Source organism: Littorina saxatilis, linkage group LG6, assembly GCF_037325665.1.
Source record: "Littorina saxatilis isolate snail1 linkage group LG6, US_GU_Lsax_2.0, whole genome shotgun sequence".
In the NCBI taxonomy this organism is placed as follows: Eukaryota; Metazoa; Mollusca; class Gastropoda; order Littorinimorpha; family Littorinidae; genus Littorina; species Littorina saxatilis.
In genome coordinates this window covers 51,168,782-51,183,367 of record NC_090250.1, presented here as the reverse complement: position 1 = coordinate 51,183,367, position 14,586 = coordinate 51,168,782, and the positions used below count along the sequence as shown (strand labels likewise).

General features: G+C 40.7%; 1 protein-coding gene across 2 annotated transcripts in view; it reads left to right on the top strand.

The window, feature by feature from the left end:
- Positions 1 to 13,117, top strand: part of LOC138969487 (microsomal glutathione S-transferase 2-like) — a 13,545-nt gene extending 428 nt beyond the window's left edge. Inside the window, exons 2-6 of one of the 2 annotated variants that reach the window (XM_070342288.1) lie at positions 5,778 to 5,896; positions 6,956 to 7,055; positions 7,778 to 7,848; positions 11,124 to 11,205; positions 11,663 to 13,117. In XM_070342288.1, coding sequence (XP_070198389.1) covers positions 5,827 to 5,896; positions 6,956 to 7,055; positions 7,778 to 7,848; positions 11,124 to 11,205; positions 11,663 to 11,801 — 462 coding nt within the window. In that variant the 5' untranslated portion in view covers positions 5,778 to 5,826 and the 3' untranslated portion in view covers positions 11,802 to 13,117. Of the gene's footprint in view, positions 1 to 5,699; positions 5,897 to 6,955; positions 7,056 to 7,777; positions 7,849 to 11,123; positions 11,206 to 11,662 lie in introns of those variants that run through there. The other variant, XM_070342287.1, reaches the window with a different exon arrangement.
- The last annotated feature ends 1,469 nt before the right edge of the window (positions 13,118 to 14,586 follow it).

The window sequence follows — 14,586 nt, the reverse complement described above, 5'->3', positions numbered from 1 at the left end:
GGTTTCTTCTGTTGATACAGCTGATCGATCATCTGCGAAATCATGCCAGCACAACATCAGGCATAATTCACACAAACACGTACGACAAAGTTCCCGACGTTAGGCACACACAGAAAATGAGACTACACGCCGGCGAACGCATTGACAGCGAGGCAAGCTGTGTTGTGAACATTGAAGCACGTGAATCACGGAGCCACATTCCATCCAAGCTGACGGAACCTGCCTTGCAGCAATCCGTTGACTCCACATGCGTGGCCACTGACAGTGACAAGGACAGATATTTTACGTCAGAGAGTGATACAGAGGAACCAGTGGAAAAGCAGTTGACTAAAGCTGAAAAGGATGCTTTGGAAAGGGAGTACAGTCTAGGGGAAGTAAAAGCACTTGCTTTAGAAATTACTACGAACCCCAGAACACGAAAGAAAGTGATTAGAATGGTGTACAATGCTTCATCCAAACAGCTGCTTGCAAAATCAGATGACTTCATGTTCACCTACGATTGTACCAAAGCTGAAACATTGTACTGGACGTTATTCAGGGACAAAGCAGACATGAGTTATGATGAATCAGAACGACTGGCATTTATTGAGGAGCCTGCGGATGTGCGACGAACACTGTACCTTATTGAGATAAATCATATCGCCAAGGATTTGCATGCACTGGTTACACTTCTCAGAGCCTACCTTCAGACTTGAACTTTGATCGCTGTTGTATCACATTTACGTATCATTACATGCTGCTTCTCTTGCAAAACTCGTAAAGCACTACTACTATATTTTGCAGCTGATACTGGTAAAACGTTAATACTCTATGATTGTATTAAAACATTATTGTACATAATGCACTGGAAACATTTTCAAACATAATGTGGTTAACTTCTATTTCACCTCAATGAGCGAGGGCGGGATGAAAAAAAAAAGTAGTTTAGCATTTCCTATTCTGTTACAGTGTTAAGATAAAGATCAATTCAATTCAATTTAATTCAATTCAATTCAATACAATCATCTCTCCCTCATTCTCGTTCTCATAAATAGGACTCAAACCATACCGGCACGGTGGCCTAGTGGTAAGGCGTCCGCCCCGTGATCGGGAGGTCGTGGGTTCGAAACCCGGCCGGGTCATACCTAAGACTTTAAAATTGGCAATCTAGTGGCTGCTCCGCCTGGCGTCTGGCATTATGGGGTTAGTGCTAGGACTGGTTGGTCCGGTGTCAGAATAATGTGACTGGGTAAGACATGAAGCCTGTGCTGCGACTTCTGTCTTGTGTGTGGCGCACGTTATATGTCAAAGCAGCACCGCCCTGATATGGCCCTTCGTGGTCGGCTGGGCGTGAAGCAAACAAACAAACAAACAAGCACATTTCACTGCTGTACAGCATACATCGTCCCCAAATACCTGTGTCTGTGTGTCACCGACTTAGTTGCTCTGCAGAGTGTGTGTGTGTGTGTGTAATACTGCTTTGCTGCAGAGTTTGTGTTATACCGCTTTGCTCTGCTGAGTGTGTTTGTGTTAATTACGGTCTGTCTGTCTGTATATTCTTTTGTCTGTCCGTCTGTCATTCAAGGGTAAGGGGGTGTCCTTAACCTCTCCTTTGTTGTCTCGGTCTGTCTCTCTGTCTCTGTCTATCTGTCTATGTCGCTCTTTCTGACTCTCTCCCTCTCAGCGGAGATCAAAGCCAATGAAAAACACACATCTCTGAAGCAGTTTTAGCTTGTGCCTCCAAATGACTGCTGTACAACAACCAGACCCCATCTGACTGCTGTTTGGGAAACAGTCCCCAATTCACTGCTGTACACCATTTACGTATCATTACATGCTGTTTCTCTTTCGAAACTTGTAAAGCACTACTTCTATTTTGCAGCTGATACTGGTAAAATGTTAATACACTATGATTGTATTGAAACATTATTGTACATAAAGCTCTGGAACATTTTCAAACATAATGTGGTTAACTTCTATTTCAACTCAATGGGCGAGGGCGGGATGGAAAAAAAACATTTTAGCATTTCTTGTTCTGTTACAGTGTTAAGAGAAAGATAAATTCAATTCAATTTAATTCAATTCAATTTAATACAACTCTCTCTCCCTCATTCTCATTCTCATAAATCAGACTCAAACCATCCGTTGTCAGGGTCGTGAATGCTAGCTACTGACTGGATTGGAAATACTCTTATGTCGCCTAGCGCCATATGTAACTGATGAAACCATTCATAGCACAGCGCAGAGCTATCGGTTTTTGGACGTCCCCATTTCACTGCTATACAGCAAACATCGTCCCCAAATAACTGTGTCTGTGTGTCACCGACTTAGTTGCTCTGCAGAGTCTGTGTGTGTAATACTGCCTTGCTCTGCTGAGTTTGTGTGTTATACCGCTTTGCTCTGCTGAGTGTGTGTGTTTGTGTTAATTACGGTCTGTCTGTATATTCTTTTGTCTGTCCGTCTGTCACTCAAGGGTAAACCGGCACGATTAGCTTAGTGGTAAGGCGTCCGCCCCGTGATCGGGAGGTCGTGGGTTTGAACCTCGGCCGGTGTCACGATTTCATCTTTCGCCTGTGTACATATTTCCCCCTCGATATTTACTCGAGACCGAAATGTTGTTTCCTGGTAAAATTAAGAAGAGAAATTATTTATGGACGAAAAGCATGTCAGTTTCTTGCATGTGAAAAAAATTGGTTGTGAAATTAAATAGATTTCACTCCCAAAATCGAATTCTTCGAAAACGTGTACCGAGTGGTTACGTCCCTTGAGTAAGAAGGGAAACATTTTAGGATGAATCAAATTTCTAAGTTAAATAAAATAATTGGTTGGACAAATTTGGCCCCATGAATGTAAGGTACACAAGGTCGCTCATCAGTACTATCGAAGGGTGTTTTTTTTGTTCAGTGTAGAGTTTATACTAGATCAACGAGGCCGAAAATCGAAATATCAACACGGCGAAAGATGAAAACGTCACACCGGGTCATACCTAAGACTTTAAAATTGGAAATCTAGTGGCTGATCCACATCCCATTTTGGTGCAATCCCATTTTGCCGCCGTCCCATTTTTTTCCCTATCCCATTTTCGCGACATTTCACAAGCCAAGCGTCATTTTATAAAATTTATAATTTTGGATGATTAATGAGATGAGGATGATTATAATGATGATGCTATGGATTTCCAATTTGGATTGAGACTACGTGACAGGGCATTTTACTAACATGTCATAACAATAGCGCGACATCCCATTTTGACACCATATTCCATTTGGCCGCCATGCCGTTTCACCGTATTCCATTTATCCCCCATCCCATTGTCGCGACATTTCACAAGCCAAGCGTCATTTTACTACCGTGTCATAACAATAGCACGTCATCCCATTTTGACACCATCCCATTTGGCCGCCATCACATTTTTTATTTATTCTTCTTGCCAAGCCTCACTATACTACTATACTGCGTTATTCAACTAGGAAGACATTCCGTTTAGGCCAAATTCCATTTTTGCCACAATCCAAAATGTCGCGAAATAGAGATGGCGGCAAAATGGGATGACGGCAAAACGGCATGGCGACAAAATGGAATGTGGCGCTAGTGGTTTGACACGGTGGTAAAATGACACATGGCCTATGAAATGTCGCAAAAATGGGATGGGGGCAAAATGGGATAACGGCGAAACGGGATTGCGCCAAAATGGGAAGTGGAGCTAATGGTACATGACATGGTGGTAAAATGACACTTGGCCTGTAAAATGTCGCAACTGAAAATGGGATGGGGGCGAAATGGGCTAACGGCCAAACGGGATTGCGCCAAAATAGGATGTGGGGCTATTGGTACATGATATGGTGGTAAAATGACACTAGGCCTGAGAAATGTCGCCAAAATGGGATGGGGGCGAATTGGGATAACGGCGAAACAGGACTAATAGATCCCTTGACTTGGGGTAGTGCGACTCTGTCACTGCTAGCTTTCCACTCGGAGGAAGCGACCGGAATTTCCCAACGATGGGACATCCTAGTAATTAATTTTTTTTTTTAATTCCCAAAATTAACAGAGTCGCGCTACCCCAAAAGTCAAGGAATTTCGTGTTTGTCCCTTGACTTTGGAGATGACAAGAAAATATCGGGCGCAAAAACGTGATTTGTAAAATTTTTCACAACATATGTCGCCTAGCGCCATGTATGTGATGAAACCATTCATATAGCTCTGCGGGAGCTCTGCACTTTTGGACGTCCCCATTTCACTGCTGTACAGCAAACATCGTCCCCAAATACCTGTTTGTTTCTAAAAAATCACGCTGGAGGTTGCATTTTATGTAATAACCTCCTGAAATGAGTTTTGACACTTTAGAATGGCATGTAAAATGACACATAACCTATGAAATGTCGCAAAAATGGAATGGGGGCAAAATGGGATAACGGCCAAACGGGATTGCGTCAAAATGGGACGTGGAGCTAATGGTACATGACATGGTGGTAAAATGACACTTGGCCTGTAAAATGTCGCAAAAATGGGATGGGGGCGAAATGGGCTAACGGCGAAACGGGATTGCGCCAAAATGGGATGTGGAGCTAATGGTACATGATATGGTGGTAAAATGACACTTGGCCTGAGGAATGTCGCCAAAATGGGATGGGGGCGAATTGGGATAACGGCGAAACAGGACTAATAGATCCCTTGACTTGGGGTAGTGCGACTCTGTCACTGCTAGCTTTCCACTCGGAGGAAGCGACCGGAATTTCCCAACGATGGGACATCCTAGTAATTAATTATTTTTTTTTAATTCTTAAAATTAACAGAGTCGCGCTACCCCAAAAGTCAAGGAATTTCGTGTTTGTCCCTTGACTTTGGAGATGACAAGAAAATATCGGGCGCAAAAACGTGATTTGTAAAATTTTTCACAACATATGTCGCCTAGCGCCATGTATGTGATGAAACCATTCATATAGCTCTGCGGGAGCTCTGCACTTTTGGACGTCCCCATTTCACTGCTGTACAGCAAACATCGTCCCCAAATACCTGTTTGTTTCTAAAAAATCACGCTGGAGGTTGCATTTTATGTAATAACCTCCTGAAACGAGTTTTGACACTTTAGAATGGCATTTAACGCTCATTGAAGTTTTAACAAACTTTCTAACACCTAAAACATTCATAGCACCGATAACGTAATTCTAGCTCTGCACTTTGTGTACACATACGTCCCCATTTCACTGCTGTACAGCAAACATCGTCCCCAAATGTCTGTTTTTCTAAAAAATCACGCTGGAGGTTGCATTTTATGTAATAACCTCCTGAAATGAGTTTTCACACTTTAAAATGGCATTTAACGCTCATTGAAGTTTTAAGAAACTTTCTAACACTTAAAACAAAAGAGACCCCAAATGCCTGTGTTTTGAGCAAGATGGCATTTTGATACACAGCCGACCCCAAATGACTGTAAAACCACCTATGTGTGTGTGTGTGTGTGTGTGTGTGTGTGACTGCCTGCCAGTGCGTACGTCAGTCAGTGTATGTGAGTCAGTGTGTGTGTGTGTGTGTGTGTGTGGTTTTGCTATTGTACATCGCCGTTAGCTCTTGCAAGAAGGGGCGATTAATAAGTGTTCATTGAGCTTGAGTTTGTTTTCCCACGCAGATGAATGTTTACGTAGTGCCTGCGAAAGATAGTCAAATGTGCGCCTGTATGTCCCTGAGTCATAATCATAGCTGTAATGTATGTGGCTTTAGTGACTGGTGTCAAGGTCAAGGTAACATGCACACAATCAAACTGGCGACCCACGCTCTGGACGCTCTAATCGTTTCAGTTTGCAGATCGAGGCTGTCATTTTGAACAGGGATTGTATAAACAACAAAATGACGGCGATTGAACTTGAAGACATTATCTACACAAGCATCGTAACGCTTCTCGCTGGAATTCAACTGGGTAAGTATCGCAGCAGATAAACCCGTTTTGCGGTTTGCTTTGCACTCAGTAAAACCGAACTGAATACAAAGGTGCTGTGCGGCGTTCTAGTTCCGTGTTCAGTCATAGCATAGCTCGTGTCTAAATGCTTTTTTTTATAATTCTCTCTTGTCGCTTCGCCAAACCGTATCAGTATTACCATAGAACAAGTATTATGTTACCCGCATAGCGATTGCTTTCAGTTTACCTGTTGTTGCTAAAAATGAATCTTGGTGACATTGCACGGTTAGGTCCAAGTGCACTGATACTAGGTCCAAGCGCACTGATGCTAGGTCCAAGCTTACTTTTATACGAGTGCTCTGGCACCTGCGCGTGTGTGTTTGATTCAGTTGACGCAAACTGGGGCTTTAGTGTGGTACATATACTACGTTTAGAGAGAATATCGCACTGAACGAGTTATTTACTTATTTTTTTTATGTTTTAGATGTGTATATTTGACAGACAGTTTTGCTAAGCTAAGGACAGGGGGAGGGGTAAGCCGCGTGTGTGCGTGAGAGAGAGAGAGACAGGGAGATGATGATGATGATGATTATGGAACTTTATTTTACAAGAATACGCCTTTTCTTCCAACCTGTCCTAACATCTATAAAAATAAAAAAAATCAATCTAATACGAAGAATAGTATGACACATACGTAAATAAACAACACAATAACAAAATAAGCATGTAAACAAAACACAAAAATAATAAACAAACAAATATACAAATCGAAAATGAAAAACAGCGATCAACAAGCAAGCAAAACACACAAAATGTTAATTGAGGTAATACATATAAAGTGACTAACGGTGAAAGAGAGAGAGAGAAAGAGAGCGTGTGGTCTTGTGTGTGTGTTTGCGTGTGTGACAATGCGCGCACGTGCATGTGTTTGTGTGTGGGTGCCAAGGTGTGTGTTTGTGTGAGAGAGAGGGGGAGATGGAGTGTGCGTGTGTGTGTTTGAGTTATTCATCATAATAGGGCAAGAAACAAAGCCCATAATAAATTACAACATATGCAAGTAAAAGTCTTTTCTTCTTCAAGTTTTCTTTGCGAGAATGGTTGGCAAAAGTCGCATGAAACACAAGGTGCCCTACCCACAAATGACAGGAGATGCCAACTTTGAGCGGGCACTTCGGGCACAGTGAGTAGAACATCTTTATCCTCTCTTTCTGAAAATTGGAGTGTTACAGTGACCCAACCCCCCCCCCCCCCCCCCCCCCCCTCATTAAGGCTGGAGACTACCCCTCGTACAAAGTTGGCCTGTTTTTGTTTTTGTTTCTTCTTCTTCTTCGTCGTTCGCTCAGACAGCAACTCCGGAGGCCCTGTTTTTGTTTTAAAAGTAACCAGTAAAGTTAAAAAATTTTAAATTTTCTGTTCTATATTGTTCCTCTATCACTCTTCTACAGGTGTGATTATTATTTTATTTTTTTACATACATGTACACGCAATATAATCTTAGAACTGTCATCAATAGTGTTTCGTGTTTTAAAGTCTGATACCCCATACTCAAGTTTCAGTTGTTATTTGGGAAATGTGCATGCTATTTAGACCTTGAACTTACATCAAAGTTCACCTTTGAAAACTTAAGTTTATTAATTTTACAAGGGGTAGACTCAAGCCTTAAAAGCAGGTAAATTATAGGCAGGTTATATAAATGTGAACACGAACAATTGTGACAATACTTTGACAATATTTTAATGTTATTATGTTTATAAAATTACTGTTTTGCTTTCATTCTACACATTTTGGTGCAGGTAAAATTCACAATGTACATGTATTCCAGTATGTCTCTATGTAGAATGTTGTGATACTAAATTATATACCTTAATTGTACCTTTCTTCATAATTTTCCTCTTTTTTCAGGCAGAACAGCCTGGAGTTTTTCCCTGTGTTCCTGATTACACTGTGGTTGTCCAGTCTCTTTTTTAATCAAGGTATGAGGCAGTCCACACCTACTGACATACTGGCAAACACTAAGACAGACAGACAGACAGATGAGGCCAAAAAGAAAAATATGTCTGTTTCCGGTAAAAAAAAAAAAAAAAATTTTTTTTTACTTTTTTCTTACGTTTTGTTAACGTCTTTTTACGTTGTTTTTTTTTCCCCGGAGTCATTGGCCGCCATGGTTTTTTTGCGTGACGACGGAAACGGGAGGTAAGTCTCTTCGATTGTGAAGTCTCATCGACGGATTACCTCCCTTTGTTTTTTTTTGTTTTGTTTTTTTTGTGCGAAAAGCGAAAAAAACCTGTAGGGTCGGCGCTTAAAAGTAGGGTCGGTCGGGTTACTGGAAACAGACATATTTTTCTTTTTGGCCTGAATAAACAGGGGGTGGCCAACGTAATTATGTCACTTTGGAGCAACATGGGGTGCTAAAATGTAAACATGTTTATTTAACCCCCACCTCCGCTCCCCATTTATCCACTACAAAAACATTTTCTGTGCATGTGATGTCTAATCTTTTTCGCAATGAAGACTTGATGAGTTCCACTCCTAAAAGTGTATACTATTTAAAGGATAATTCGCATTCAGCGAAAATAATATACTCTACATGTATATATCTTACCTGTAAACAACAGTACATTATTTCTTAACACTTTCTACCCCACCTATGTTGACCAAGTTTTTTTTAGCCGAGACCAGCTGTGCTGCAGCAGGTCACTCAGAATTGTAGTAACTGTGTAGAAACTGAGTATCAACACGCTGGAATGCAGGCGTTAAGATCGACGTTACAGGAAGCGACTGAAGTGACTGTGTGTACGGATATATCCATACCAAGTCAGATACAACCATATGAGTTGGTATACGTATATATCCGTACCTGGGAGACAATGAGTTAAAAGACACACTGCAATGAAGACTCACATCAATGTCACAGATAAAATGCCGCCCTTTTCCCAATCCAGGCAAGGAAAGTGACTGCATATGCAACAGCTATGTAGGATCTGCAACAGATGGATACAGCTGAACCTGTCAATACAGCCCACCAAAGGAGCCGCCCAAAAATGGTCCTTTTAGACTGGTAGTCGCCCTCAAAGAGTGAATTACATTGTTTTTATTCTCCTACACTTATACTCGTCATAAAAAACTTTACAGATGCGTTTAAAGGCAGATCTTTCTGATGAGGCTGTTGATTGTAAAACCAAGTATATGACTGGAAAGGCCATTGATTCCCCTACCTTGTTCAGAAAACAGATTGAGTTTACATGACGTTGTGTCAATACAGTGGAACCTACAACACAGACACCCCCCAACATCAAATTTGCAAAATCAAGGTTCCCGCGATAAAATCGATAAAAAGTCAGAACAACTAAATTGAAACATGTTTAGCATGTAATTAGACAGAACAATCAAATCTGCACTCAAAACAGTCAGTTTTGTTCACATATCTGGTCTAACATGGACGCTATGGCATGCTGGGCTGTGTAGGTGTCAATCCTCTCAGAAGGCATACAAGGCAGTTTTTGAAGCCGTTTTAGCGGGTAATGAGACAAAAAATGGTACAACTAACAAGTAACTCGTGAACGCATTGTCTTCAAACTGTCAGTGATTTGTGCTAACTCATGTTGTAAACTACACACGGAATCTCAAGTCATTTGAGATATCAGTTCTGCTGTTATGCGACATACCAGAAAGAGTTTTAAAAACAAAGATGTACCCTGTCCGAGTGAACAGAAAAAAATTGAAATTAGCATGCATTTAGAAAAATGAAACTTTCAATTTACCCTTAAATTTAATTCAGTTTCAACAATTGTTGTTCACAGCGCACTTGTTTAAACGCACACACAAAATCTTGGAAAATGCTTTTTCAAGAGCCATTGATGCGTGTCGGCAGTGAGCTAGGCCGACATTTTCGTTCAGCGCTCTGAATGAGTAAACTAAATCTTAAAAACTACTTTCGCGTTGAAATACTCATACTACCCATTTTTGTTTGTTTGTTTGTTTGCTTAACGCCCAGCCGACCACGAAGGGCCATATCAGGGCGGTGCTGCTTTGACATATAACGTGCGCCACACAGAAGACAGAAGTCGCAGCACAGGCTTCATGTCTCACCCAGTCACATTATTCTGACACCGGACCAACCAGTCCTAGCACTAACCCCATAATGCCAGACGCCAGGCGGAGCAGCCACTAGATTGCCAATTTTAAAGTCTTAGGTATGACCCGGCCGGGGTTCTAACCCACGACCTCCCGATCACGGGGCGGACGCCTTACCACTAGGCCAACCGTGCCGGTCTCATACTACCCATGTCTGATCAAATATGTACTTGAAATTTGAGTATGTGGCGCATCTATTATTGTTCTTGAAGATTTCAACAACAAAAATTTTTTCGATGAGTCAGCAAAAACCTACCGTCAATTTAAGAACTCTTTCTGACATGACAAATAACAGCAGACCTAATGTCTCAAATGATTTGAAATTCCGTATGTACTTTACGACATGTGGTAGCACAAATCTCCGAAAGTTTGAAGGCAATGCGTTAGCGAGTTACTCAAATGTACCATTTTTGGTCTCAGTACCCGCTAAAACGGCTTCAAAAACGGCCTTTTATGCCTTCTGAGAGGATTGACACCTACACAGCTCAGCATGCCATAGCATTCATGTTAGACAAAATATGTGAAAAGAACTGACTGATTTGGATGCATATTTGATTTTTCTCTCTAAGGACATGTTAAACATGTTTCGTTTTAGCAGTTCTGATTTTTTGTCAATTTTAACGCGGGAACCTTGATTTTGCGAATTTGATTTTGGGGGGTGTCTGTGTTGTAGGTTCTACTGTATCGACACTACGTCATGTAAACTTAATCTGTTTTCTGAATAAGTTAGGGGAATAATTGGTTTTACGATAAACGGCCTCAGTACAAAGATCTGCTCTCAAACGCATCTGTAAAGTTTTTTATGATGACTAGTGTAGATTGGTTTGGGTGGCCGTTGTGGGCAAGTGGTCGTTATCCAGGTTACATATCGCCAGGGCAGGTTCAACTGTACTTTGTGCCCAGGCCTGATATGTGCTTTCTACACTTCTTCAGTTCGTTACTTTCTTTGGTATACAGAGAGGGAAATGGAAACATTAACGTTATACCGTAATTTACAAGTCAAGTTCGTTCTCTGTTATATGTCATTTTGTTTCCATTTTCTCACGTGTCCACCCAGATATGCTATTCTGACATCTTGGTCACTTTACTATGAAATCTCCTCTTTCATTTTCAGTTGCCTCTGCTGTGGTTGGCCTGGTCTATCTCTACAGTCGCCAAAAGTACGTTAGCGGGTACTGCCGCGATGTCAAAGACAGGTGAGCAGCTTGGGCAAAATAATATTATATCAAAAATAATGAATAACAAAAATAATCATACAGACGGAAGAGACACATGATGATTAAAAAAGCTCATTAATTTAGTAGTGACAAGAACTGTGATAAAGAGAGAGCTCTAGAGGTAGAATGTATCTGAAGAATGCCATTCAGTAGTACAGTGGACAGGCCACCCCCCCCCCCCCCCTTTTCAGACCCTCTGTTCATAATCTTTATCAATCTACTTTAATGCTAAGACATTCCCCTCCCCCAGACATGGGAATTCCAAAATAGAAAAAACTCTGAAAATAGGCCAAGGTCCAGGGTATCAGTATCGAGGGCTTCGATCCCACCCCCCTATTTTCTCAACTTATTTGGTTACCTTAAAAAGGGGCACGATTGTACCTACACTTCTTCAAAACTATGTTTATGATCCATTTTAAAATAATTTACGTTTCAGAATCCCGGGTTTTAAGCTAGGCGTGCGGTGTCTCATGTTTATGGCAGGATTGGCCATGTGTGGTTTCGTCACCGTGTTGCTTCGCTCGTACACCGACATAGATCTGGCTGTCATGCTCCGTAACACCATTAAAAAGTGAATTTCACAACTGTTTCATTGATAATTGATGGACATGTACTTCATTGAACAAGCTGCTTTGAAGGCATATATGCAGAAGAAACACAAGCATGTGCATGAATTAAGTGACAGATGCATATCACTAACACACACAGATACAGATACACACACACAAACACACGCACTGACACACCAATAAATCACACTCACATAAGGCACAAAAAAAAAAAGGTCTGTTCACAGTAACATAGGGTGAAAAAATAGGGTCGGTAGGTCGGCTTTTTTTTTTCCTTTTTTTTTTCAATTGTTTTTTTTTGTTTTGTTTTTTTCTCCCCTCTCTATGATGTTTCACAGTTCATTTCTTCTCATCAATCCCTGTTTTTGCCTGTTGAAAAACGTTAATGATACTAAAACTCGCTGGATAGGTACTGATAATTTTCACCCCATCCTTTTCATGACAACATTTATCAAGCTTTACAGCTAGCGGGTGGCGAACACCACTGCGTGCATCCATTTTGAAAGGAAGTAACACGAGTGACGACCCTTTACTCCTAACAGTACTTTGAGCTTACCTCCCTTCTGTCATCTGCTGTTTGAGCGCAAACAGCTCTATTTTGGATGCGGGGTTTTTTTTGGTTTTTTTTCAGACGATCCAAAAAAAAGATTAGGGTCAGGCCTAAAAACTAGGGTCGGTCGGGTTACCGTAAACAGACATTTTTTTTTTTGTGGCCTAAGCACACTGATTCCCTCATTTACCACATTCACAAATATCAAGACCAAGTAAAACTTGTGTCTGCATGTCTGTCTCTTATTTTGTGATATAACACACAAACACACATTCTGCCTATCTCTTTCTGTTTTCTTTGTTTAACCATGACTGTTGCAATGGCGCTTTATAATAGAACGACCGCTTTATATCAGCAGGATTATAAGCCATGATGTTTGTGTGCATTTTGTCAGTCAACTGCTAGGTACAATAGTTTATTAATAGTCTACAATTTTGCTTCACCGCATATCACAGTAAAATGTGTACTTATGTTAGTAGTGCATCCATGTTAAATCTTTATAATGATATTATCGTTTCTTGTTGCTGTTTTTTTGTGGTTTCTTTTTCACTTCAGTGATAGTTGTTGCTTTTTTCCAATAATCCTGCTGGGAAAAAAACCAAGTACAATACCTCTCAAATGATCAGCTGGTTGCAGGTTGAAAGGAGAGAAGAAATGTTGACATAAGCTTGCAGAATTATGACTGTCTGTCAGTATTTCTGTTCTGTAGCATTAATAATCCAAATTACTTGTTACTTTACCTACAGAAATAAAGATGCAAAGTTTACAGTTATTCAGTGTGTAATGCCAAGTTTCTGTGAGACAGAGCGAGTGCTTTATTAATCAAGGCTTGTTTCGATGTACATCACTTGTGTGTAACATTGTTCAAATTGTTGTGTGTGTGCGTGTGTGCACATGTTTGTGTTCATTAACATATGTGTGTGTGTCTGTGTCTGTGTGTGTGCATCTGAGTGCATCAACATGCCTGATCAACACACGTGTGTGTGTGTGTGTGTGTGTACATGTGTTTGTGTGCATCAACATGTGTGTGTGAGTGTGTGTATGAACATAAGCTACAATGCATAGGTTCCAGGAAGATTTTTCAACTGAAGCCGTTTCTAAATCTTTTTTACACAAGGTCAGTCATTATACTCCTTGTTAGTAACGAAACAGCACTGACTCACTCACACATTAATACATAAAACAGCAAGAACAACGCTAACCAGAGAACCTACTAAATGCAAGGGACTTTTAAAACAGGTTTAATAAAATACCAAACTCTGACACATTATTCCATTCACAGCATTTGGCGATCACTTATTGAGTGATATTCCACTTTCCATGCCGTATGTAACACACCTAACCAGAAAACAATCACCAGTCACATTCACATTTTACATATTTCTGTTTCTTGAGTTTCCATTTACCCTCGCACAGCAAAAACATTACACAAAGTTACGCTTTCCTGACAATCTAACCAAGACAGCGCACTTATCTAAATATAGACACATTAATGATACAACCATATCACAACACATTCTGTTTAACCTTTGCCAGTCCGGGTTATCGACTACACACGGAAGACATCGTGGAGCTGTGCGGACCCATGCTTCTCAAAGATGCACACTTTTCCTTCTTTGAGAAACATGGGTCCGCACGGCCCCACAATGTTTGTAGTCTAAATTTGACCTTTGGTTTTTGTTATTACTTCTCGCTGAAATTTTAGGACATAAGAGCTTTTTCGGTGCCTGAGGCATTCTTAAAAACTCATTAAAAAATTCCAACTAGTTTAAGAGATATTTGCAATTAAACACCCTTCTGGGTCCACACGGACCCATGACCACCGGCGAAGGTTAATGACACAAGCATATCACAACACATTCTGTTTAACCCAACCAGAATGCATAAGTAAAACACATTTTTCAAATTCAGAACAAAATCACTCCAATAATGTCCTTGGACGGATACATTGAAATGGCTGAAATATACATGCTGCTGTCAGAGGTATTTGTGCATAAATTCCCCCATTGCAGTTATAGACACAAACATGCAATAAGGATTCCATCACCTAAGTTGGCTGTACATGAAATGGTTTTCTTGATGTCTGCATGTACAACTTACAATCTATCAATTGCAAACAAACAGTATAAAGTAAAAGCAACCAAAACCAAAGGAAAGAAACAGTGTTCTCACATACATTTGACAGAGTTATGTAAAGCATATCACAGCCTGGAACAAATAGAACTGCACATGAAAAGTGAA